The 25754-nt window shown below is 33.2% G+C and overlaps 1 protein-coding gene and 1 long non-coding RNA gene across 3 annotated transcripts in view; one reads left to right on the top strand and one right to left on the bottom strand.

Moving 5' to 3' along the window:
• Nucleotides 1-25754, top strand: part of DPH6 (diphthamine biosynthesis 6) — a 492232-nt gene that overhangs the window by 120383 nt on the left and 346095 nt on the right. For both annotated transcript variants that reach the window (XM_051977032.1, XM_051977031.1), the window contains exon 5: nucleotides 5279-5397. In XM_051977032.1, the coding sequence (XP_051832992.1) occupies nucleotides 5279-5397 (119 nt within the window). The remainder of the gene's footprint in view (nucleotides 1-5278; nucleotides 5398-25754) is intronic.
• Nucleotides 1-25754, bottom strand: part of LOC127549203 (uncharacterized) — a 130164-nt gene that overhangs the window by 14517 nt on the left and 89893 nt on the right. The gene's annotated exons all lie outside the window — the stretch shown is intronic.

Raw genomic sequence — 25754 nt, 5'->3', positions numbered from 1 at the left:
TCTATAAATTCATCTATGCAGGGAATTTTTGATATGCAAATTCATTTAAAACAATGCAGATCCGTGACTTCTCATTAAATTGTAGCATTAAATTTTTAGGGGACACTGGGAAATTCTGGGTCTTGCATAAGGTCATAGAGCCAGTGTAGAGGAGACACAGGACTTGAACTTAGGTCTTCCTGATTCTAAGACCAATTCATTTTCCATTAGATAATGCTTAATATGTAAATTACTGTAACTATTTTGGAAAAATACATCACATGTTTAGAAAAACTATGCTTATTCATATATAAGGAACATGGAGAGCCCAGTATTATTTAATAATTAGAAAAGGAATTGTCATTATTTGTTTCAGTAAAAATTAAACTAAGAATTTAAAATGGACATGCAAATTGAAATATGTGAAATGAGCTTTTTGTTAACTTAGAAATCTTATTTAAAATAGAAAAGATTATAGAGTATTTTATTAAATTATTTATGTATGTATTTACATATGCATAGGTAACCTTTCTACAGAGCATTTTAAAAAATAAAATATTTAAAGGAAATTAGAATATGTTAACATTCACACTATAGAATGGACTTTTATCTAGCTAGTTCATTCAGAATATATTCTTATGTACAGAATTAAATATGGAAATATCATTTCTCTTTTTTTCCAATTTTTGTTAAACTAATTAACCAATTTTTTAGTTAAATAAACTTCTATAGTGATAAATGTACCTGACTGTTATGGGCCAGAACTTGAAACAAGGTGATAACTCAATGGTATTGATAGAAACAATGCTTGTTTTACACCTTTGAGAAGTTCACACTTTGGCTCACACATTGGACTTCACAAGTAAGGAAGATTCACAAAGTTAACTTTGTAACTTTTGAATTCACACCTCCCATAATCCCACTCTTGGAGGAGGAGTCAACCTTTGAGTTTACACCTTCTAAAAGAGCATAAAAAGAGCTGAGCTCAGTCAGGAGAAGTCAGTTGAAAAAGATTGAAAGCCAGAAGTCTGTGAGTTCGGGAGATTGACAAACTAGAGACTGCAGTCGGGCAGATCAAAGGATTCAGAAAAGGAGAACCAAGATTCAGAGGGAGCTGGAGGTGACAAAAGACAAGCTGCAAGAGCTCTTGGAACAAGGAGGGAGAGAGGTCTCTAAGAAAGCCAACTAAAAAAAAAAAAATAAAAAAAAAATAAAAATAAAAAAAAAAAAAAAAAAATAAAAAAAAAAAAAAGAAAGCCAACTGGGCCCAAGGAAAGAGACAAGACTTGGAAGGAGAAAATAAACATTTGGATTTTATCTACTGGATGCATTTGAAGTGATTATTCCTTTGAACGGAAACTAAGGCTGCCTCCAGAAACCTCCCCAAGAAACCTGCACCCAGAGAATGATCATATTTTAGAGAAAAGAATACCACCACACCTGACCATCAAAAACGTTGTTCAGAAAGTTAGTAAACCCTGAAACTGACCAGAGCATATATATTGTAAGATATTTATTTCAAGTATTTCAAGGTAGGCCCCAGCTAAGCATTTCGGGATGAAGATGAGCTCCAATAAGCACTTTTATAAAAGGGAAAGAAGGGAAAAAAAGGAGAGGGGAAAAATTTACATAATAATTGTGTTGTGCATTTAAAGCTATTATGAAGTTGTACCTAGTGGATTTGTGGTTTCACCTGTAATCATCTTTTTTATTATGTTACCGGAATACTTGTTTTATTCCATAAATTAAAAAAAAAATTTTAAGAACAGTATTATGTTAAGACATTGTTAAGACATTTAATTAATGTCTTGAGGCTATATTCTAAATAAAAATTGCAAACTTTTAAAAAATATAATATAAAAGTTTTTATTTTAAGTTTTATATTGTTGGATGTTTATTTAGAGTTACCGTATTTTTATAAGTACTCTTTATTTTTTAACTTACCTATGACTCTTAGATTACTGCTTTAAAATTTTTTCTTTGGAGTCAGAAAGTTGAGTCAGTTGTTTCAGTTATGTTTCATTCTTCAGGGTTCCATTTGGGGTTTTCTTGGCAAACATACTAAAATAGTTTGATCATATTTGAATTCAAGAAGGTAAGATTTCCCAATCCTACGGCTAGCACTCTATCCACTAGATCACATAGCTGCTCCAGAGTCAGAAAGACTAGAATTCAGCTCAAACCTCAGATGCTTATTGGCTGCTTCATCCTAGGCAAGTCACTTAACCTCTTTTGTCCCAGTTTTCTCAAACATAAAATGGTGTTAATAATTTCATTTATTTACTAGAATTGTGGAGATCAATTGAAATCATATTTGTAAAATGTTTAACACAGTGCTAGGAATAGAGTAGGTTCCTAAAAAGCACCAATTTCCTTTTTAGATAAAGGCATTAATAGATTAGAGGTACAGAATGAGATAAGCATTTTTAGCATTACCAAAAAAAAAAAATTGCCCTTCATGTGATGTGAATGATTAAACATGATTTAAAATGGAGAAGTCAACTTCAACAGTTCTGGTAATAAAATAATGGAGTTGTTTAGGCACTATTAACAATTCTGAGAATAAAGATCTTCAAACCAGTGAAGAAAACAATAATATTTAAAAATGTTTTAGTTTAGTTCAAAATGTAGTTAATCCTATATACAACAAATAAATTGGATTTGGAGGGAAAGACATTGAGATCTGTTTTAGATGAGTGGCAGTAGTAGAGGGACTATGCATACAACGAAATCATTGATACTTTGTTATTTAAATGTTTTTTATTGTATGCAGAAATCTTGCAAAACACTGTTTCATAGTAAATGATTGGTATGTTATTCATTTAATAACCTCTCACATTTCTTTGTATTTCATCACTTAATAGATAACATTCTGTGGTAAAGGGTTTCAGGTTTTATTTTTTTAGATAATCTTTTTTGGGGACCATCTTAAGCTGTACTGCCAAAACAGATGAATATAATATTTTAAAATTTCACCAAATCAACAAAATTTTTGTTTCACAAGAAGCTAATAAATTAGATTTTTTTTTCAGTATGACTGTGTTTCTATATCATCAGAACCATTCTACTATAATACTCCAGCCAATGAGGGAAAAAAGGTAATATTAAAGTGAAAAGAGTACTTAATTTAATTGCAGATCTCACTACTGCTCCCTACTTTGCCCACTTTCTAGTTATTTAATTGTTGATTTTTCACTTAATCCCTTTGAGGCACAGTCTCAATTGTAAAACTGGTGTGATATCTACCTTCCTGTTTACTTCCTAGGAGATATTAAGATTGTATATTGTAATACTGGAAAAACTGAGGCAAGATAGAGATTAGAGATTTAATAATTTATTAAATGGAGAGATTTACTGGAACCAAATGGATCCATGGTTTGGTCCCAGGGCTGAATGAGACTATTGTCTCCAAGAATCCAGCAAACAATGTGAGCTGTCAATGATCTATATACACATGGCTCACACTCAGGGGGTAGATTGAGGCAGGGGCAGAGTCAGGGTGCTAAGAGCGGGGACTGGATTCTGACAGGGTGGGGTGAGCCACCGGAGATGGGGTGAAGCATATTTGACATTCCGATACTTTGGGATGGAGAGACATTCTGATATTCTAAAGCAGTGGTTCTCAAAATCAAGTCCAGAGATTCTTTGGTGTTCTCTGAAACCCTTTCAGAAGGTCTGCAAATTCAAATTAGTTTTTTTTTTTCTAATATAGTAAATATCTATCAATATCCTAAACATAAACAAAAATTCTTTAGACAGATCCTCAATAATTTTTTAAATAGTATAAGGATAGTGTGATCAAAAGTTTGAGAACCACTGTAAAATCTAAACCATAATATCTTTTATCCTTATTAAATATTCTGATAAAGAGGGAAGGGAATTTTGCAGGACTGAGCTTTGAGCTGATAATTATAAACTGAAGCAGAACGATTAGAGAAACTGAGTCAGGACTAGGTCAGGATAATTAAAGAATCTGAGTCAGGGCAATAAAAGAGAACTGTGGTATGACATATATAATGCTTTGAAAACATTTTGTAAAATATTTAGCATTATCCAGAAAGAGGACTATGGGGACTGATCTATGTTATAGATCATAACATAAAATTTTCACCATTTTTTGTTGTTTGCTTGCTTGCCTTTTTCTTTCTTTCTCAATTTTCCATTTTGATTTGATTTTTCTTGTGCACCATTATAAATGTGAAAATAGATTTAGAAGAATTGCACATGTTCAATCTATATTGGATTACTTGCTGTCTAGGGCAAGGGAAGGAGAAAACTTTGGAACACAAGGTTTTGCAAGGGTGAATGTTGAAAACTTTCTTTGCATGTTATTTTGAACATAAAAACCTATTGTTAAAATATTTAGCATTATCAAATAAAAAGGAAGATAAATACAATGATATTGAAATAAAGTTGATCTCAAAACAACTCAGAATAACAAATTATTGATTTTTTTCATTTTTCACTTCATTATGTGGAATCATAGAAATATAGTCTAAACTGGCTCTTTATCTCACTCCCTTTCTACCTAATAATCTTAAAGTAGATTTTAACATGTATTGGGACAGGGAATGGTCATGGAAAAATGAAAGGAAGTAAAACATGGAAATATAGTAAACAGGAATTGGAAAAACAAGGTGATGTGATTATAATGATGTCGCATGGTCACATATTCAATGTTAAAGATAAAAATGATATAACAACTTAATTCAGAGTTGTCTAGTTTTAAACATTTACCAGAAACACAAAGCAGAAATAATTGTTTTTATTGTTTGAAAACAAGTGTTTTTTGTTTTGTTTCCCTAAATGTTGACTATTCACTACATGTAGAAATTTGAAGGTGCTAACGAATACATAAGATCCATGCATTCATGCAGTTTCCATATCTTTGGGGGGAAAAATATCAAGACACTGACACATAAAACATTTAGAATACAGTAGAAAAATTTGAGGCAAGAGAAGTAGTTTTTTTCCTTGTCTTTGATTCTTCTTGATGTTATAAATAGTGCTGCTTAGAAAGTTTTAATATTTGTATTAATAGTCGTTAACTACTAGAATTTTTTTGTATTTAGCTTTCTTACTTAGAAATTTACTATGCAAATGTTTATAATCTGTCCATAGGTTTCACTTTATCTATATTTTATTATATAGACCTAAAAATTAAATTTGTTTATTACATGATATGTAGTATTGTGTTCTAAAAGTAATTATCCTTGAGAAATCCATTATGTTTAAATTCAAGTTGTGTGGAGTTATGCAAAATATTTTGATTTAATCCTCTTTTTTCCTTTACAAACAGATGTAAAAGGCTTGATCTTCAACCTTTAGCTTACCTTTGGCGTCAAAACCAGGAAGATTTGCTTAGAGAAATGATATCATCTGACATACAAGCCATGATCATCAAAGTAGCAGCTTTTGGTACGTATATAGACTTTCAAAGGAGTTGTCTGTTACCACTGAGATAATAGTGTTTCACTAATTAACAACTGTAGAAAAAAGAGAGGATAATTTTCTTTTTTTTTATTGTAGTTTTTTATTTACAAGTTTATATGCATGAGTAATTTTACAGCATTGACAATTGCCAAACCTTTTGTTCCAATTTTTCCCCTCCTTCCCCCCATCCCCTACTCCCATGGCAGGTTGACCAATACATGTTAAATATGTTAAAGTATAAATTAAATATAATATAATTATACATGTCCTAACAGTTATTTTGCTGTACAAAAAGAATCAGATTTTGAAATCGTGTACAATTAGCTTGTGAAGGAAATAAAAAATGCACGCAGACAAAAATAGAGGGATTGGGAATTCTATGTAATAGTTCATAGTCATCTCCCAAAGTTCTTTTGCTGGGTGTAGCTGGTTCAATTCATTACTGCTCTATTGGAACTGATTTGGTTCATCTCATTGTTGGAGGTGGCCACATACATCAGAATTGATCATCATATAATATTGTTGCTGAAGTATATAATGATCTTCTGTTCTGCTCATTTCACTCAGCATCAGTTTGTGTAAGTCTCTCCAGGCCTTTCTGAAATCATCCTGTTGGTCATTTCTTACAGAACAATAATATTCCATAATATTCATATACCACAATGTATTCAGCCATTCTCCAATTGATGGGCATCCACTCAGTTTCCAGTTTCTGGCCACTACAAAGAAACTTGCCACAAACATTCGTGCACATACAGGTCCCTTTCCCTTCTTTAAGATTTCTTTGGGATATAAGCCCAGGAGTAATACTGCTGGATCAAAGAGTATGCATAGTTTGATAACTTTTTGAGCATATTTCCAAATTGCTTTCCAGAATGGCTGGATGTATTCACAATTCCACCAACAGTGTATTAGTGTCTCAGTTTTCCCACATTCCCTCCAATATTGAGCATTATCTTTCCCTGTCATTCTAACCAATCTGACAGGTGTATAGTGGTATCTCAGAGTTGTCTTAATTTGCATTTCTCTGATTAATAATGACTTGGAGCATCTTTTCATATGGCTAGAAATAGTGATGATTTTCAATGTTAAAAACAGATGTGATTAAAATACTCATGAATGAGCAAATAAAGGATAGTTTTTTTTAAATGAATCTTTGATCAATTATCAGAGCAATTAATGGACTTTATTCCCTCCCAGTGGACATGTTATTGTTCCTTTTACTTCAGAAGACCTTGAAAACTATATTGCTTTCCTTGATTAAATTCTTTAAACCTAATTTCTGTTTATGACATTCTTATTTCATTTTCTCTATAGTGTGTTTGCAATTTTTCACATATATTAATAAATGTAAGTGTTTTGTTGTTTGAATTTCCACACTAAGTAAAATGAATGAAATTTTTATTTACATTTCAGATGTTTTAAAAATTACTTCAGATATTTGTTTTTGTTTTTCTTATTAAAAAAGCGTAAGAAGTTGTGTTTGATTTTTTTTTTTTTAAATAAAGGTGGAATTGACTGGGACATTTTTTAGCATGGATATATCTGACTTGTATCATTATATATTTAACGTGAATATTGGGCTTTTTATTAAATTCATAGAATCATGTCCATTTCTTAAATCATTATGATATGAACTGATTAAACTATTAAATTCCTTTCCAGAAAATTAACTAATGTTTCTTAGGATCAAAAAATTTAATGTTAAAATTGTTCTTAGAATTCATCTAGTCCAAAAACCTCAGTTGTAAGGAATCTGAGGCCCAGACAGTTGTCCAAGAACAAAGAGCTAGTTACAGGATGAACAAGAATTTAAACCCAAACCAATTTTTAAAGATAATTTTTAAATATAGTTTTTATGCATATGTTCTTTTTCTTCATCATAATTATTACAAGTATCTCAGACTCTCTTCCCAGAGTGTGAGTCCACTTAACAAATAATATTTTTTAGAAAAGGGAATAAAATAAGTTCAACTAACTTGTTCATTGAAAAAATTATGTACAATACGTAATACTTCCAGTTCTCCCACCTCCACAGAGGGGTAGTTTGAGATTATCTTCCATGTTCCTTCATTCAAGTTCTGCTGGGTCTTAATATCATTACATTTACTTTTGATTTTCTAGCATGTAATAATATTTTCCATTTACATTCTTGTATTTATGTGTATGTGTATCTACACATACATGTGTATATATATACATATACATGACTGTTTACTTCACTTGAATTAGTTCATATCACTACTACTCTGTATTCATCACACCCATCTTTTCTTATATCACACTAATATTTTATTACATTCATATGCCATAATTTGTTTAATTATTCCCCAATTAGATAAGCATCTATATTGTTTCTAATTCTTAGCTGTTGCAAAAAATGCTACTATAATTATTTTGGAGTATATGAGGACTTTCTTCTTACTGAAGGCATCCTTAGAGTATAAACCTAATAATGGAGTTCCTTGGTTCAAAGGCTATTGATATTTTAATCATCTTATTTGTATAATTCCAAATTGCTTTCAAAACTGGTTGTGCCACTTCATAGCTCTAGCTCCACCAACAATGAATTATTGTGTCTATCATTTTACAACTCTTTCAACATTGAGTGCTACTGTTTTTGTCATTTTTGACAGTTTGCAAAGTGTAAAGTGAAAAATCAAAGTTATTTTGATTTGTATCTATCTGTCTCTTATTAGTGATTTAAAGCATTTTTTCATGTAGTTGTGAATATTTTGTAATTCTTCTTTTGAGAAATATTTGTTCATAGCTTTTGACCACTTATCAACTGGAGAATGATTTTTAAATTTTTTGTATATGATATAGATAGAAAGATACTCAGACAGATAGATAGTTTATGTAATTTGGATACTAAACCCTTCTAAAAGAAACTTGATAAATATTTTTTCTCATCTGATCATTCCCTTCTTAGCATAGTTGCATTAATTTTGATCTGTGCAGAATTTGTTTTTTTTTTTTTTTTCATTTCAAGGAACAAAATTTTTCTATTTTATCTTTATTGACTCTGTCTCTTGTTTGGTTAAGAATAAATCTTGTTTCCATAACTATGAGAAGTCTATGATCTGTTTTTCTTATTTTTTTCTAGTATGATTTTTAATATTCAGGTCACATCTCCATTTAGAATGTGTTGTGGAATATGTTGTGAGGTATCAGTCTAAGCCTGATTTTTGACATACTGCTTTCCAGTTTATCTAGGCCAGTTTTTAATATACATTATCTAGCTAATTTGTATATGGTTTTATTGTTAATCTCAAAATAACCTTTCTACAAACAATGAATGATTTTTTTTAGACAAAATTCAGCACCTTGAATATTATTTAAGGTTATTGCAGAGTATATCGTACTATTGACAGTTTGTCTCCTTATATTTGTGAGAAACTCATTACTAGCCAAAATTATTTTGAATTATATTCCAGAATATCTCATTTAGAGAATATTGCAAGTTAAGTATCTAAAAGGTAAAGTATATTTTCATTTTTGGAAAAATAAAAGGTTACTCATTTTTTGTAAATAGCCAAAGGCACCTTTGGGAACCTGCAGCTCTTTGGGAATCACAAGGTAAAGAAGCAATTTCAGTGACAAGAGATTATGATTGGCTTCTTTGGAAGAGGCAGAAGACATTGCTTAGATGATTATCCCATTAAACAATATAACTTGTCTCTCATTAAAATTTAGTTTTAGTCAGTTTGATTTCATCCAATCTCCTGAATGATTTAAAGTTCTGTCAAAATGTTTTTCCTATTTCCAAGACTCTGGAAAAAACCTGAATCATTCCAAATTAATTATAAAATTTTACCTTATTACCTTTTAGTTGATTGCCATTTATAGTAGTTTAGATTAAATAATCTTAGTTTCCTTTTGTATTTGTATGTATCTTTTAGTGGCAGTTTTAGGAAGTAAGCATTTAAGTGTTACAATTCAGTTCTATGTTAATTTGTTATCTGAGTCTCATTGGCAAAATATCTGATTTTAACTTTTGAAGCACACTACTGCCACATACAACCTACATCTTGCAGAGATGAAAAATATATTCAAATACATTTTAAAAGGGTTTATTGAGTGGCACATGCTTTATAACAATATAGAAACAGATGAGAAACACATTGATGATATAATATATCATTCAAAAATATAAGTCTTCAAGCAGTTTTTCATATAAAACTGTCAAAAATAGTTTTAAATGGAAAAAGGACACTAGAACCTTTTATTTTGGGGTCAGTAGAATTTTGTGTTCCATTAGACCAAAAAATAGCTGCTATAATAAGAAATCTCTAATTCTGCATGAATGGAAAAAAATATATGTTTAATAATTGTATAATATTGGTGTCTGACAAGTCTTCCGACTAGCATTACTATGAAAGTTTCATGTTAATAGCTCATATTAAAAATGTGTAGAACATTTTCCCTAATTGAATTGTATGCTATTAGATGATCTTTACCTTGAAAAGTAATAGAAGCTTCCTAATACTTGATTGTTACTATGTTTAAAAAATTGTGAGTTCAGCTGAATAGTGACTAAAATACATGCCACTCAATTAAAAGGAAATAATTTTTGACATATGAACTAGAATGTAGGATCAGAAGATTTCCTAGAATCATATGATGCTATTGCCAAGGATGAGGAGTTGTATAAAATAGAGAATCAGCTAATTATATGTCCCTCACCCTCATGTTACTGGAGTCACTCTTTCTCAAACCTGTCATTCTTGCTAGTCTGAATTTATAGTTATCATTTTCAACTTCACCCCGTTGCCAAAGGGTTTCTTGAACTGTTTCGGGAATGGAGGAATAGGAAGAGAAAGCAGTCTAATTCACTATTTTGAAAGACTTAACAATAAAGCTTCTCTTTACTTAACTTCTACTTTTTTAGTTAGTACTGCTGACTCATTTTCAGGATAGTCTGAGGAAGTCAAGATTCAATTCATTTTTTTCTCTACTTTTGAGAAGTTATAATACTATTTTTAAATAAGATTTCTTTAGTTTGTTTTTGAGTTCCTAATTGGCAGGGGAAAATCCTTGAAATTTTTAGAAAGATAATTTCATTCTCCCTGTTGTCCCAGGATTACTGTAACCTTCCACTCCACTGTTTATTCTTATTTTAATAACTCTAAGGCATACCCAAGTATGCTGAATGGTATCTTAGAGAAAACAGTTTCTTTGAATTAAAATGTATAATTGAAAATCTTAAAGAAATAATGGGTTGTAGGCTTAGTAAAGTTACTAGTAAAAAGTAGGAGATGGGAAGATAGTAGTTTTACCATTATTGTTCCTGGCAAACAGACTACCTGTACTCTTTTCTCTTTTTCTGTGAATGTTTTGTTTCGACAAGTTTGGAGTGGCTAAGATAGCAGTGGTGGTGACTGCATTGGGAGGCAGCTCCTCTCTGTTCCGCTTTCATTTTCTCATTCATATTCACATTGTTCACCTTTCACTTATCATTAAATTTCTGCTTTTCCTTCTTTCTGAAAAAAGAGAACTTTCTTTTTAAAATGTTTTTTTACATAATAGATTTTTATTTTCAAAATATGCAAAGATAATTTTCAACATTCACCCTTTAAAAACCTTGTATTCTAATTTTTTCTCCCTCTATTTCCCATCCCCTCCCCTAGACAGCAGATAATCCAATATATGCTAGACATGTACAATTCTTCTATACATATTTCCCCATTTATCATGCTGCACAAGAAAAATCAGGTCAAAAAGGGGAAAAAATGATAAAGAAAACAAAAAAGCACAATAACAAAAAAGATGAAAAAATAATGTTGTTTTCCACATTCAGTCCCGACAGTCCTCTTTCTGGATGCAGATGGCTCTCTCCATCACAAGTCTATTGGAATTGGCCTGAATTACCTCACTTGTTGAAAAGAGCAATGTTTATCAGAATTGATCATCACTTAATCTTGTTTTGCTGTATATAATGTTCTCTTGCTTCTACTACCTTCACTCGGTATCAGTTCATGTTAGTATCTCCAGGCCTCTCTGAAATCTTCTTGCTGATCATTTCTTATAGAAATAAAAATATTACATTACATTCATATACCATATACGATAACTTATTTAGCCATTCCCAAAATGATGGGCATCCAAGGAGTGGAACTTTCTATTCACCGAAAAATCATAAGATCCCAGTTGTTCTTGCATTATTATACTCTGTCCTGAAGACTTCTAATGCAGTTGTATTTTTAACTCCTTGAGTAAAAGTGGGGCTACACAGAATACTTAAATGTGCCTCTTAGGCAATGCTTGCTTGATGTCAAAACTATAAATCAGTTCCATCAAAACCAGTTAGATATTTAGTTTAATATTTTATGGATAAAGCAACTGATTAATTTTACTTTTTAGTCAACTGTTTTTGTATTTTATGCATTTAATTTACGTCCTGAAAAAGAAAGCACTAATTGATGTAATAGAACTAACAAGGCATTGTTTATAAATCAATCTCTGTTTCTGTACTCCAACATGAAACATTGCCAAGAAGGAACCTGATGGGGGAAAGAGATTACAATAGGGGAGAATAGAGTTGTATGTAGCTGGGACTACTGAGATATACCCTGGAGAGGAGAAATCTGTCCCTATCCTTTGGCTCCAGGCATAGTAGGCTTGACCATTTCACCTCCTGAGAGTGCTTACAAAACAGTGTTTATCCATACACTGATTTGGGAAACCAGGGAATGTGTAGCTAATATCCCAGTCACTAATACAGGTCACAATGTGTGGCTTATCATTGAGGTTTGCTGATACAGACTCCTCATAAACAATTTGGGGATATTTATCCAGATTTTGACTCCCAGCAACAGAATCCAAGAATATTCTGGACTGCAGCTGTTATAGCTGACTGTCCTATGCTCACTCTCTATGTAAATGGCATACTATTGAAAGGTTGGTAGACACAGGTGCAGATCATACAGTCATTAGAGGTAACAATTGACTCAGTCATTCACCAAAGATTAAGGCAGCACCTATATGTCTGGCATAGGAGGATCAATAGCAGCTGAAATTAGTGCTACTTCTGCCACCTGCACTCCTCCATTAAGCTCAAGACTGGGCCAGAATAAAGACTCTAGACCAGGGGTCCTCAAACTTTTTAAATAGGAGGCCAGTTCACTGTCCCTCAGACTGTTGGAGGGCCAGACTATGGTAAAAAGAAAAACTTTGTTTTGTGGGCCTTTAAGTAAAGAAACTTCATAGTCTTGGGTAAGGGGGATAATCATCCTCAGCTGCCACATCTGGCCCACATGCCGTAGTTTGAGAACCCCTACTCTAGACTCTATTCCATACCATTCTCATAGTGTTTATTCTGCTGAGACCAAAGCCCATCGGAAAGTTTTTTACCCTTATGCCTGTTTCTGTTCTCAAGTAATTCTTAAATCAATTCCATAATGCCCTTACAATTCAGTAAAATTTAGTGTAAATCTTGGGTACCTGAGCCAATCTGTCTTCTTTCAACATCTTTATTCTATTTAGTGTTATTTCCAAATTACTGTACAGATTTCCTTCAGCACCTTTACTTGGTGAAATTTCATTACCTTTCAGATTGACTCATTTTTTTTTTTTTTTGAAAGCTTTTTATTTTCAAAACATATGCACGGATAATTTTTCAGCCTTGACCCTTGCATAGCCTTGTGTTCCAAATTTTCCCTCCCCCTTCCCTAGATGCTAAGCAGTCCAATATATGTTATACATGTTAAAATATATGTTAAATCCAATATATGTAAACATATTTATACAATTATCTTTCTGCATAAGAATAATCAGATCAAAAAGGAAAAAATGAGTAAGAAAACAAAATGCAAGGAAACAACAACAAAAAGAGTGAGAATGTTATGTTGTGATCCACACACAGTCCCCACAGTCCTCTTTCTGGGTGTGGATGAGTCTCTTCAAAACAATATCATTGGCATTGGCATCAATTATCTCATTGTTGAAAAGTTGATTCATTTTTTATACCGAAAACTTTTTCAACTCCCTCATTTGCCTCTATCCTCTGATTGGAGGTATGAAAGGTAGAGCAATAAACCTCCTTATTTGTTGTTATGGTTGTTGTTCATTTATTTTTAAATCATGTTGAGCTCTTTGTGAATACATTTGGTGTTCTCTTGGCAAAAATACTAGATTGCTTTATCTTTTTTTTCTTCTAGCTTATTTTATAAATGAGGAAACTGATGCAAACAGGGTTAAGCAACTTTCCCAGGGCTCACACAACTCAGAAGGGTCTGAGGCCAGATTTAAAGAAGATGAGATTTCTTGATTCCAAGCTCAGAATCCTATCCACTGTGCCAGCTGACTGCCCCTAAATGTTTTCTTGGTGAGGATAATGAAGTAGTTTGCCATTTTCTTCTCCAGTAGATTAAAGGAAGCAGAGGTTAAATGACTTGTCAAAGATCATACACCCAGTGTCAGAGCCTGAATTTGAACTCCTGTCTTTCTAACTATAGGTCCAGTACTCTATTCACTGAACTACCTCACTGCCTCTTTTATAGATGTTTCAGAGTTTTGCAGTTAACTCTCCCTTTTGCATCAGCAGTTCTCCTTGTTTTGTACTTCCTCACTGCCTCTTTTATAGATGTTTCAGAGTTTTGCAGTTAACTCTCCCTTTTGCATCAGCAGTTCTCCTTGTTTTGTACTTCACAAAATATCATATTCTTGTGGCTTCTCTTGCCTTCTCCCCCTCCTCCCTTTTCAGCTTCCTTTTTTATGTTGTCTTCCTTGATTAGGTTAAAAGCTATTTCAGTGTAGTCTTTCTTTTTCTTAAATTCTTTGAATGACAAATACAGTTTATATTTGATTCTCGAGGTGACTGGGAGGTGTTAGCTTCTTTTGAATTGGGTGTTAATATGGTTGAACCTGCACTTTAGGAAAATCAGTTTGACAGCTGAATAGAGAATAGACTGAAATAAAGAGAAATTTGTGACAAGTAGACCAACCAGGAGTCTATTTCAATTGTTCAAGCATAATGTAAAGTCCTATAGTGGTATCTCTATCAGAGAGGAGAAAAGGGGTATATTTTAGAAATGTTACAAATGTTAAATTGCAGAGTTTGGCAGCAGATTGGATACTGGAGGATGAGAAATAGTGAGGAGTCAAGTATGGCATTTCAGATACAATTAGGAGAATACTTATCCCTTTGATAGTAATAAGGAAATTTAGAAGTGGGCAGGGCTTGAGATGAAATAATAATAAATTCAGTTTTTAATATGACTATGATTTCTGCTTGACAAGTCAAGTGTTTGCTAACTAAAGCACTTTCTAGGGTCTTTTGGTCTTGTTTTGATAAAAGATTTGTGTAATTGAAACTCTTGCAAAGTTTATTATGATTTGTGTTGATATCATTTCTGCTATGTGCTAACAGTTTAATTTGAAGGGTTTTAAGTTCTGTGTAGAATTTCTCTTCTTTTTTCAACCTCTATACCCAATTTAGGTACTTAAATTGAGGTTATTTTGGTGTTCCTGAGGGCTTTCTTACAAATATTTATCATTCATACTTCAGACCAATTAACCAAATATCCCATTAAATATTTCTTGTCATTGTCAAGTATACAATAAAACCAACTCCACCAATTCTTTTCTTTGTTTCTCCAAGGAGTCCCTAGAAGCTCCTCTTCAATTTAAGTACAATTTCTATTTTCTTTCTGATTGTTTTAGTGAAAATATCAAAAATTGGTATAATTTACTTCCCCCAGAAAAAATATTCACTTGTTTGTCACTGGGCAAGAATCTTAGTTTTATAGGTCTATTATCTATGTTGAAATTTTAAAATGATCTGAAAACTGTTATTCTTATTACCCTTTTGTCCTCCTTTTCTGCCACTGTGCCATTACCACTGCAAAAGTAAGACCATGAAGTTTTGGGACCATTTTATTTGTATGTGTTTGTTTTTATTTAATAGGTTATCATACCCAAAAAATTTTATAAAGTGGCCAGCTTGCTGATGATTCTCTCTTTAGTTAGTGAGGCTGATTGTTAGAAAAGCAGATTTGGTCTGATCCAAGGGTCACGCTATGAACTATCCCAACAGGGTGTGCATTTCAGATCTTTCAGAATTTACACTTTACTAGCATAGAATTTGAAAACATAGTGTCACCTCTGGGTTGTGAAGAGTAAGATTTGTGGAGGAATACATCACTACTAATAGGCACAAAGCACAATGCAATGTCAATCAGTGTCATCATTTTATAAAAAATGATATTTCTCTATTTTAAAGTTTGGGTTTTTTTGTATATTGTATGCAAGTATAATTAAGTTAAATGAAATGCTAAACAGTTCTAAAATAAGAGTGGAAATACATAGTTACTGTGTTATATGTGTAACATTATGTTTATATATATATATGTAACTGTGATGATTAGTGTAATAATGCAATGAATTTTATTACTGAGTAAAGAATAAACTGACTGCCCTTTGGAATTATATTAACTTTTAGACCTCTAGGGACCTTTTACCACTATTTCTACTAGAGAAATATTCCAGATATATATAATGATATAATGAGGGGAATCAGAAAAGGCTTCTTATAAAAGGTAGAATTTTAGCTGGAAATAGAAGAAAATCACAAAGTAGAAATGAGAAGGGAGAGAATTCTATTCCTACCACTCAAGGTATCTATAAATGATGAGAAATGTAAATAAATAGATGAAAGGAAAGAAAGAAAGAAGAGACAGAGAGAGAAAGAGAAAGGGAGAGAGAAGGAAATAAGGAAGGAAAGAAAAAAAGAGAAATCAGATATGTAAAGAAGTGAAAGTATTCTAATCATGAGGAATAGGAGATGAAATATACTAATAGCTAGTAAGTAAGTGTTAGTAAAATATGTTCAGACATATAAAATATAAGAAGAAAGGTAGGTTGTGAAGAGTCTTAAATGTAAAATAGAGCACTTTATATACAATGCTGGAATAAATAGGGAGCTACTAGAATTTATGGAGCAGGACTCCAATATGATGAGACATGTGCTTTGGGAAAAATCATTTTGGCAGATGTGTTGAACCTTGGCTAAAGTAAAGAAAGATCTGAAGTAGAATAACCAATTGGAAGACTTTTGCTAAATTTTAGGCAAAAGAGAATAAAGCCTGAACTAGGATGGGAGCCATAGGGGTTATAAAGGAGAATTGCTGTGAAGGTAGCTAAGATTTTTCAGTTTATTGGATTTGTGGTGGAAATGATAATGAGCATTCTAGGACATTGAGATTGTGAATCTAAAACAGTAATAGAAAGGGAATGGGTACTAGAGGAAATTTTGACATAAAAAAATTAAACAACAAAAGATAAATTTACTTAATAAAAAAGATTGAATGAAGCTTAGTTAGAGTGACCAAACTTGATCCCAAAGAAGCAATATGAGAATGTTATGGACCAGAATTTGAAACAAGATTGATAGAGACAATGCTTATATACTTAGTTCACACCTTTAAGAGAGTTCACACCTTTAAGAGAGCATATAAGGAGGAGCCCACTAAAGGACAAGCCCACTAGGAATTCCAAGAGATTCACAAGTCAGGATTCATTTAGGAGATTCACAAGTGCAGGAGATTCACAAGTCAGAAGGACAAGCTCACTAAAGGACAAGCTCACTAGAGGAGGCAAGACAGATTCATTCCATATTCCACCTTTGTGTTGGCTGGAGACTTTGGATTCGGAGGGACAAGAGGCTGAAGCTGGAAGAGACAAAAGACTAGCAGCAAGAGGTCTGTGAACCAAGGAGAGAGATAAGCCTCTAAGAAAACTAACTGGGCTATTTTGAAGGAAACGATAAAGGACTGGACTTTAACAACTGGCTGCATTTGAGGTGATTATTATATTGAACTGAAACTAAAGCTGCCTCCAGAAGCCCCCCAAGAAAGCTGATCCCAAAGAACATTATAATTTAGAGAAGAAAACATTGCATTTTGGTGCCTGAACAGGGACAGACACAATCCTGATTCCAGTGGAAAAGCCTCTGATCCTGATCTTAGTGGAAAAACCTCCTGTCCTGATTTGAGTGGAACTTTCCTCCTCAACCCAGAAATTAGGGTGAGTACAACAAGGAAACTTTGTTAAAGAGCTAAAGTAAAATTTCAGCTGAAATGGGACAGATGTTTAGAAAACAGCCTTCTCTTCAAGGAAAATGTTTAGAGAGCATTGTCAGGGTTATGAAAAGCCAAGGTTTGATTATAATTTGGGAGTAGATCACTGAACTTTTAGAAACTGTACAGTACATATCTCCTTGCTTCTCTATGGAAAAAGAATTGGATGTAAATGAGTGGAAATTAGTCTGAGAGCAACTAGGTAAATACCAGAATTCCAATCCAGACTCAATTTCCAAAGATACACTTAATACATATTTAATACAATTGGCTTGAAGAAATTATATAAGTACTAGAAGAAGGAAAAAGAAGAAGGAGCAGGAGGGGAAGGTGCCAACTAAACTAGGTGAAAAAGATGAAGAATCAGATAAGAATTCACAGAAGGAGAAATTAGATCATTCCCAATCCCCTGACCTACTTCCCTCAATTAACTCTTCATGAGTAGAGGGAGAAGGAGGAGGGGGAGAGGCAGTAATGCAGTCAGCTCTTCCTATGAAGCAGCGGGAGAGGCAGTAATGCAGTCAGCTCTTCCTATGAAACAGCCTATGACAAGATTAGAAAAGGCATTGGTTAAGGTAAGAAATAAAGGATAGGATGTTTCTGATTTTATAAATGCATACCCTGTGATTGAAGAGATTGACTCTTCAGGTCAAAAAAGGAGAAGATACACTCCTTTTGATTTGGAAAAAATTAAGGATTTGAAAAAAGGTTGTACCCTTTATGGGGCTACATCATCTTATGTTAAGATATTACTAGATAGTTAGGCTTATTAAATCTTAACCCCAAGTGATTGGAAATCCATAGCAAGGACATGTTTAGAACCTGAACAAAACTTGTTGTAGCTTTCAGAGTATCATGAATTATGTAGGATTCAAGCCAGATGCAATAGGCAAATAGGAGTTAATGTACAAATCACTTTTGACCAACTAGCAAATGAAGATCAGTTTGGAGAGAATTCAGAACAGATTAATTATCCCATAACAGTTATGAGCAAATTTCTAAGGCTGCAATAAAAGCTTGGGGTTCCCTCCCTGGACAGAAAGATGGAGGTAAAGCCTTCACAAAAATAGAGCAAGGTCCCAATGAATCTTTTGCTGATTTTGTAGGATGTTTGCAAACAGATGTTTGCAAACAGCTGTCACAAGAACCGTTGGAGAAAATGCAGCTACAGAAATAATGACTAGAAATGGTTTGAAATGCTAATGAGGTTTGCAAAAGAATTATATGGGGTCTATACAAAGATGCTCCTTTAGAGGAGATTATAAGACACTGTGCCACAGTGGGCACAAATGCTTATTATACCCAGACTATGATGAACATAGAAAGTCCTCCTTGGCAAGGGACTTCTAGAGAAACTCATAGATGATTTTAGTGTGGAAAACTAGGACATCTAAGAGTTCAGTGTAGATATGGAGATAAAGTGAGAAGAAGGCTGAGAGAAGACCTAAAACCCCATGTCCAAAATGCCACAAAGGTTTCTACTGGGCCTCGGAATGTAGATTGACCCAGGGAAATGAGAGGCAGGGCCCAGCCCCAAGATATCAATCAAAAGATAGGTGGGGCATGATGGCAGCTGAGTTTATACCCAGAAAGTCTTTAGAAGGTCAGGACTCTGATGTGATCACCAACAGAAAAGCAATCAGATAGCAGAAAGGGATTACAGTTGGAGAGAATACAGGCTTTTTAACCCAACAGAAGGGCAGTGTCCAGTGCAAAAAGCTTCAATGTAATTGCCAGATGATGTGGAGAGATCCAGAAAGTGGTAAATAGAAGGGACCAGATTGGTTAACTGCCTGGGAGAGAGGGTTTACTTATATTCCTACAGACAGAAAAGGAAATAGATGGAGAAGGAAGCCGTATTCTCCTTGTCTATTAAAGAGAGAGAGAGAGAGAGAGAGAGAGAGAGAGAGAGAGAGAGAGAGAGAGAGAGATCTGGAAACAAAGGAGAAGACCTAAGAACAAAACCATCAGAAACCATTGGATTCCCTAATACAAGATAAGACTGTTGCAGGACTTGAAAACCAGAAGGAATCATTGGATTCCTTGGGATGAAAAATTATTGATGAGACTATTTGCAGGACTTCAAAACTTGCAGGAATTATTGGATTCCTGGCACATGAACTAATGGACAAATAGATTCCTTTTGGACTATTTCTAGGACTTATGGACATGTATAAATTCTCATAATGATTCATGTTATTTGTTACATCACTACTAGCCTGTGTTATATTGCTATGTGCTTATGTAATTTATATAATTATGTATAATACCTCCCATATTGATGGATTTGTGTATACCTCTTTCAAGTGAGTCCCTTCAGAAACCCACTAATCTGATTTGATTTCCTATTTCCTTTGGTGTTTTCATCTCCCTTCCTGAGATGTCAAGGAGGGTGTGATCACCTCCTTTTTATGGTGTTTTCACTCCTTTTGTGAACAGTCAGGGAAGGCATGATCACTTTCTTTTTTGGGGGTTCTCACCTCCTTGAGAAGTCAGGAAGGTCATGACTACCTTATGTTCTAAATCAAAAGAAAGTACCTCCTTTCTTTGCAAAGATGGAGAACTATTCACTACATATAATGCCATACTTTTTCAATTTTTTGTTCAGTTATGATGTAATTTTTTTCTCTAAACTACTTCACTATATTATATTATGGCTTAATTGCTACTTATTACAATGAGTGCACCTTGGACTGATAGAATGTACGTTTCTTGAGTACAGGAACTTTTTTTCTTTTTTATCTTTGTGTCTCAAATGCCTAGCACTTAGAAAGCATTTAATAAATACTTGTTAATTAATTGATTGGACTTCTGTATTACGTTGGTTATTGGGCACTACCCAAATAAGATTGCCTAAAAAGTAGGAATTTAAACATATAACTCCAAACACTATAAAGCTATGGTTGGTGTGTTTTTAAGTGTAGACAACATATTTTGATGATTCTGAGCTATATAAGAAACAAACAATTACAGTCAGAAGCAGTGGTAAAGTGAGAAGCAAAAGCAGATATTGGGAGAAGCAGTAAGAAACTGAGACAATAAAAACAGCAAAGAGACAGAAGAAAGCAGATAAAGCTTGAAAGTATAGGGGCAAACAATCTCATACTGGAAAACAGTAAATTCAAATGGACCTGAGCTCAAATCTGGTCTCAGACACTTCACATTTACTAGCTGCTTCACACTGGGCAAGTCACTTAATCCCAACTGCCTCTGCAAAAAAAGGAAAAAAAAAAAAAGAAAATATATTTGAATAATGTGATAATATGCAAATTATAAGTTATTTACTTTCACTTCTGGAAATTTCAATTGGGGACAAATATACTGAAACCTGAATTTGGATGCCTAATTGATTAGTGACTGATAGATTTTTATATTTGTCATAAAGCCTGAAATGAAGTTGTTTTAGTTTATTGACCAACAGCATATACAATGTCTTATAATATAAGCACTTCAAAGGGGCAATATTTGATGTACTCTTACATGTTTGCTCCCATGAATATGATGTTTGTGACAGTATGAGCAGGTCCTAGAAGCCTTATACATATTGTTGCTTGTGTTTTCAGATTACCCAAACATCAATATATTGATACAATTGCCTGGGACAAGGATGGTGAAATTTTCCAGTAAATTTACTAAAGATTTTCTTATCTCCCTGCTCCCCCTTGACAGTAATGTTTGACTTTGTCAAGTCAAGTGAAGGATGCAGTCAAGTGATGGCAAATATGATAACTAACACGACTCATTTCCTTTCTATTTCTGCATCTCTTGACAATTTGACATTTTTCATTTTTTAAAATTACCAATCTTCTATAAAAATTTTTTTTCAATATTGAAAAAAAATCTGTTATGTAAGAAACACTAAACTTCTTTGGTAGTTTTTTTATTTTTTATTTTTTTGTCATTAAATTGAACAAGATAATGACAAAATTACTTTACATTCCTTTATGAGCCTTTCGGCTTTATTGATACTCTTTGACTTTTTACTTTTTGTATGTTTATCACCACATATTCAAGAGATACTTTTTCCTTGGACAAAAAAATAAAATTAAATGGAGCTTAAACCACATATTGGTTATTTCTTATTTGTCTCATTCTATGAAAGATGTGATTTTTCATTTATCTTCTTAAATTAACAAAATTTTATACTCTTTTAATGTTTTCCTTTACTTTCACTCTCAAGTCTTCTTAAGTTTTTCTCATCAAACATGATGAGAAATTTCTTAGGGTATAATAGTTATATCAATATGACATAAGTAGTTCTAAACTATTCTTCAGTTGATAGGGATTCATTTTCTTTCCTTTTTTTTGGGCTTGAATATAAGTAAAAAACTCTAAACATTTTTACTAATGTATTTTGCACAGATGTGTTGTTTGCTTTAATTTTTTTTTTCTTTATGTTTCTAGATACAAAATAATAGTATCTTAGGTCAAAGAGTATCATTTAAAGACTTTTTAGACATAATTTTGTACAGTTTTCCAGAATTCATGGACCAATTCAGAATCTCCTTAACACTATATAATTTTGCCCATCCTCTCATGGTCCCACAATGTTCATTTTTCTTTATGTTATCTTTTTCTAATGGCTCTAATTACATCACTATAGCACACTGAAATGTGCTAACTATGAGTACCTTGCTCTTATTATGTAAATACCTCTTTATTCTAAGTATCTCTGTTTCAAGTAGAACACAGGTTATCACACCTCCCATGACTTCTCAGGAAGGCCAAGAATCCTTAGACGAGATGGGGAGCCAAACCAGACATTGTCAGCCAGTTCCCTGTGGGCTGCAGGGTCTTTTACCTCACTGAGAGTAATCCCACTCTCTGTGGCCCTTTACAGCATATAACATGTTCACTGATAAATACAGAATATTTACAAAGTTATTTCAAGGAGGAGTAAGTTATTTCCTAACAATTGGAGAAATGAGGAAAAATCTTTAAAGAGGTATCACTTGATCTGAGCCTTGCAAGTAGCATGAAGTTTTAAGATGCAGAAGTGAGGATTATGAGTATTCCAGTCATGGGGAATGCCATGTGGAAAGCCACAAAAGAGGTGAATGATGTTGCATGTGGAGTAAAGGAAATTCTCAGTCATTGGTTGAAACAATAGGTTAGTTTATCATCCTGGAAACATGATCATTATTGGATTATGAAAAGTTTTAAGTGCCACATAGAGCAGTTTATATATTTATTCTTGAATCAATCACAAGAATTTTTGAGCATGAGAATAATGTAGTCACTCTTGAGGAATTCTTTAGGCATATCATTTTGGCAGTTGTGTGAGTATGGATTGGAGAGGGAACAAACTTGTAACAAGAAAACTAATTAAGAGCCTATTATAATAATCCAATCAAGAAGCGATATTGGCCCAAGATAAGTTGATTATACTATGAATACAAAGAAAGGTATGGGTGCAAGAGATGAGCAGGGGTTGAATCAATCTGATGATTACTATGTGCATTTACAGATTAAGTGAAAGTTAAGAGTTGAAGATGATTCTTAGATTCTATATCTGGGTAATTGGAAAAATGAAAGTGCCCTGGAGATGGGGGTGGGGAGGGAGAAGCAAGGAAATTAGAAATATTTAAGGGTAAGATAATGAATTCTGTTTTGGACATGTTAAATTTGAAATGACTTTAACATTCTGTACACAATGTCTAATAGGCATTTGATGAAATTACATTTGGAAGTCATCTGCATTAGAGATGAACTTTGAATCCATACAATCTTTTTTTTTTTTTTTATATTTTATTTTATTTAATAATAACTTTGTATTGACAGAATCCATGCCAGGATAATTTTTACACGACATTATCCCTTGCAATCACTTATGTTTCGTTTTTTTTTCCCCTCCCTCCCTCCCCCCCACCCCCAAGATGGCAAGCAGTCCTATATATGTTAAATATGTTGCAGTATATCCTAGATACAATACATATTTGCAGAACCGAACAGTTCTCCCACTGCACAGGGAGAATTGGATTCAGAAGGTAAAAATAACTCGGGAAGAAAATCAAAAATGCAAATAGTTCACATTCATTTCCCAGTGTTCCTTCTTTGGGTGTAGCTGTTTCTGTCCATCATTTCTCTAATGAAACTCAGTTAAGTCTTTTTGTCAGAGAAATCCACTTCCATCAGAATACATCCTCATACAATATTGTTGTCGAAGTGTATAATGATCTCCTGGTTCTGCTCATCTCACTTAGCATCAGTCCATGTAGGTCTCTCCAAGCCTCTCTGTATTCATCCTGCTGGTCATTCCTTACAGAGCAATAATATTCCATAACATTCATATACCACAATTTACCGAGCCATTCTCCAATTGATGGGCATCCATTCATTTTCCAGTTTCTAGCCACTACAAACAGGGCTGCTACAAACATTTTGGCACATACAGGTCCCCTTCCCTTTTTTAGTATCTCTTTGGGGTATAAGCCCAATAGAAACACTGCTGGATCAAAGGGTATGCACAGTTTGATAACTTTTTGGGCATAATTCCAGATCGCTCTCCAGAATGGCTGGATTCGTTTACAACTCCACCAACAATGCATCAGTGTCCCCGTTTTCCCGCATCCCCTCCAACATTCATCATTATTTTTTCCTGTCATCTTAGCCAATCTGACAGGTGTGTAGTGATATCTCAGAGTTGTCTTAATTTGCATTTCTCTGATCAATAGTGATTTGGAACACTCTTTCATGTGAGTGGTAATAGTTTCAATTTCTTCATCTGAAAATTGTCTGTTCATATCCCTTGACCATTTATCAATTGGAGAATGGCTTGATTTTTTATAAATTTGAGTCAGTTCTCTATATATTTTGAATCCATACAATCTTATAACATCAAGAAAAAGAAAAGTCCTAGCACAGAGCTTTTTTCTTTTCCCCATTAAGGAATTTTTCTGGTAATAAGATTGGTCATTTTATTATATTAGATTGGTTTGAGTAGTTGTTTTTGTTCTTTCCATTTATGTTATATTATATTGTTTTTAGTTACTATCTATATTGTTTTCCTGAATCAATTTACTTCACTCTGTATCAGTTCATACAAGGCTTCCCAATCTTCTCTTAATTTTCATATTTATCCATATAGGAATACCTCAAAAGATATTGTGTGTTTAGTTCCAGACCACTTCAGTAAAGAAAATTTCACAATAAAGAGAGTCACAATTTTTTTTTAGTTTCCCAGTGGATCTAAAAGTTATGTTTATACTATACTATAGTTTATTAAAAATGTGCAATTGTATTATACCACAAAAAATATACATACCTTAATTTAATTTAAAATTTTAATTTAATGCTTAATTTAATTTTAAAATGCTTTATTGCTTTAAAAAGGCTATCCATCATCTAATAATTTTGTTATTGGTGGATGGTCTTACTCTAATGTTGATGTCTGCTGACTCATCAGGGTGATGGTTGCTGAGAGTTGGAGTGGCTGTGGCAGTTTCTTAAAATAAGACAACAATGAAGTTCGCTACATTTAATGATGCTTCCTTTCATGAAAGTTTTTTTCTGTAGCATACAATACTACATTTTGCCTACAGTAGAACATCTTTCAAATTTGGAGTCAGTGCTTTCAAAATTTGCAATGGTTTTTTATTAACTAAGTTTATGTGATAGCCTTCAATTTTGTTATGTCTCAGGGAATAGAGAGGACTGAGAAGATGAAAAGAGATGGAGGGAATGGCCAGTGAGGGGAGCAGTTAGAACACACCCAAAATTTCATAAGTCTGCCATTTTATATGGCCCTGATTCATGGCACCCCAAAATAATGATAGTAGTGACACCAGAGATTAGTGATCGCAAATCACTATAACAGATATAATAACAATGCAAAAGTTTGAAATGCTGCAAGAATTACTAAAATGTGACATAAAGATGTGATGTAAGCACATGCTTTTGAAAAAACAATGCTGATACTTGTTTTACACAAGGTTGCCACAAGCCTTCAGTTTGTTAAAAACAACAATGCAGTATCTATGAGGCACAAGTGAAGTGTAATAAAATTAGGTATGCCTTCAACCCACACTTAACACCATACGCCAAGATGAAGTCAAAATGGGTTCATGACCTAGACATAAAGAATGAGATTATAAATAAATTGGAAGAGCATAGGATAGTTTGCCTCTAAGACCTGTAGAAGAGGAATTTATGACCAAAGAAGAACTAGACATCATTATTGATTATAAAATAGGAAATTTTGATTATATCAAATTGAAAAGTTTTTGTACAAACAAAAATAATACAGACAAGATTAGAAGGGAAGCA

This window comes from Antechinus flavipes, chromosome 2, assembly GCF_016432865.1.
Source record: "Antechinus flavipes isolate AdamAnt ecotype Samford, QLD, Australia chromosome 2, AdamAnt_v2, whole genome shotgun sequence".
Classification (NCBI taxonomy): domain Eukaryota; kingdom Metazoa; phylum Chordata; class Mammalia; order Dasyuromorphia; family Dasyuridae; genus Antechinus; species Antechinus flavipes.
Note: the sequence above shows the minus strand (reverse complement) of the source record. Positions and strands in the feature narration are given on the sequence as shown.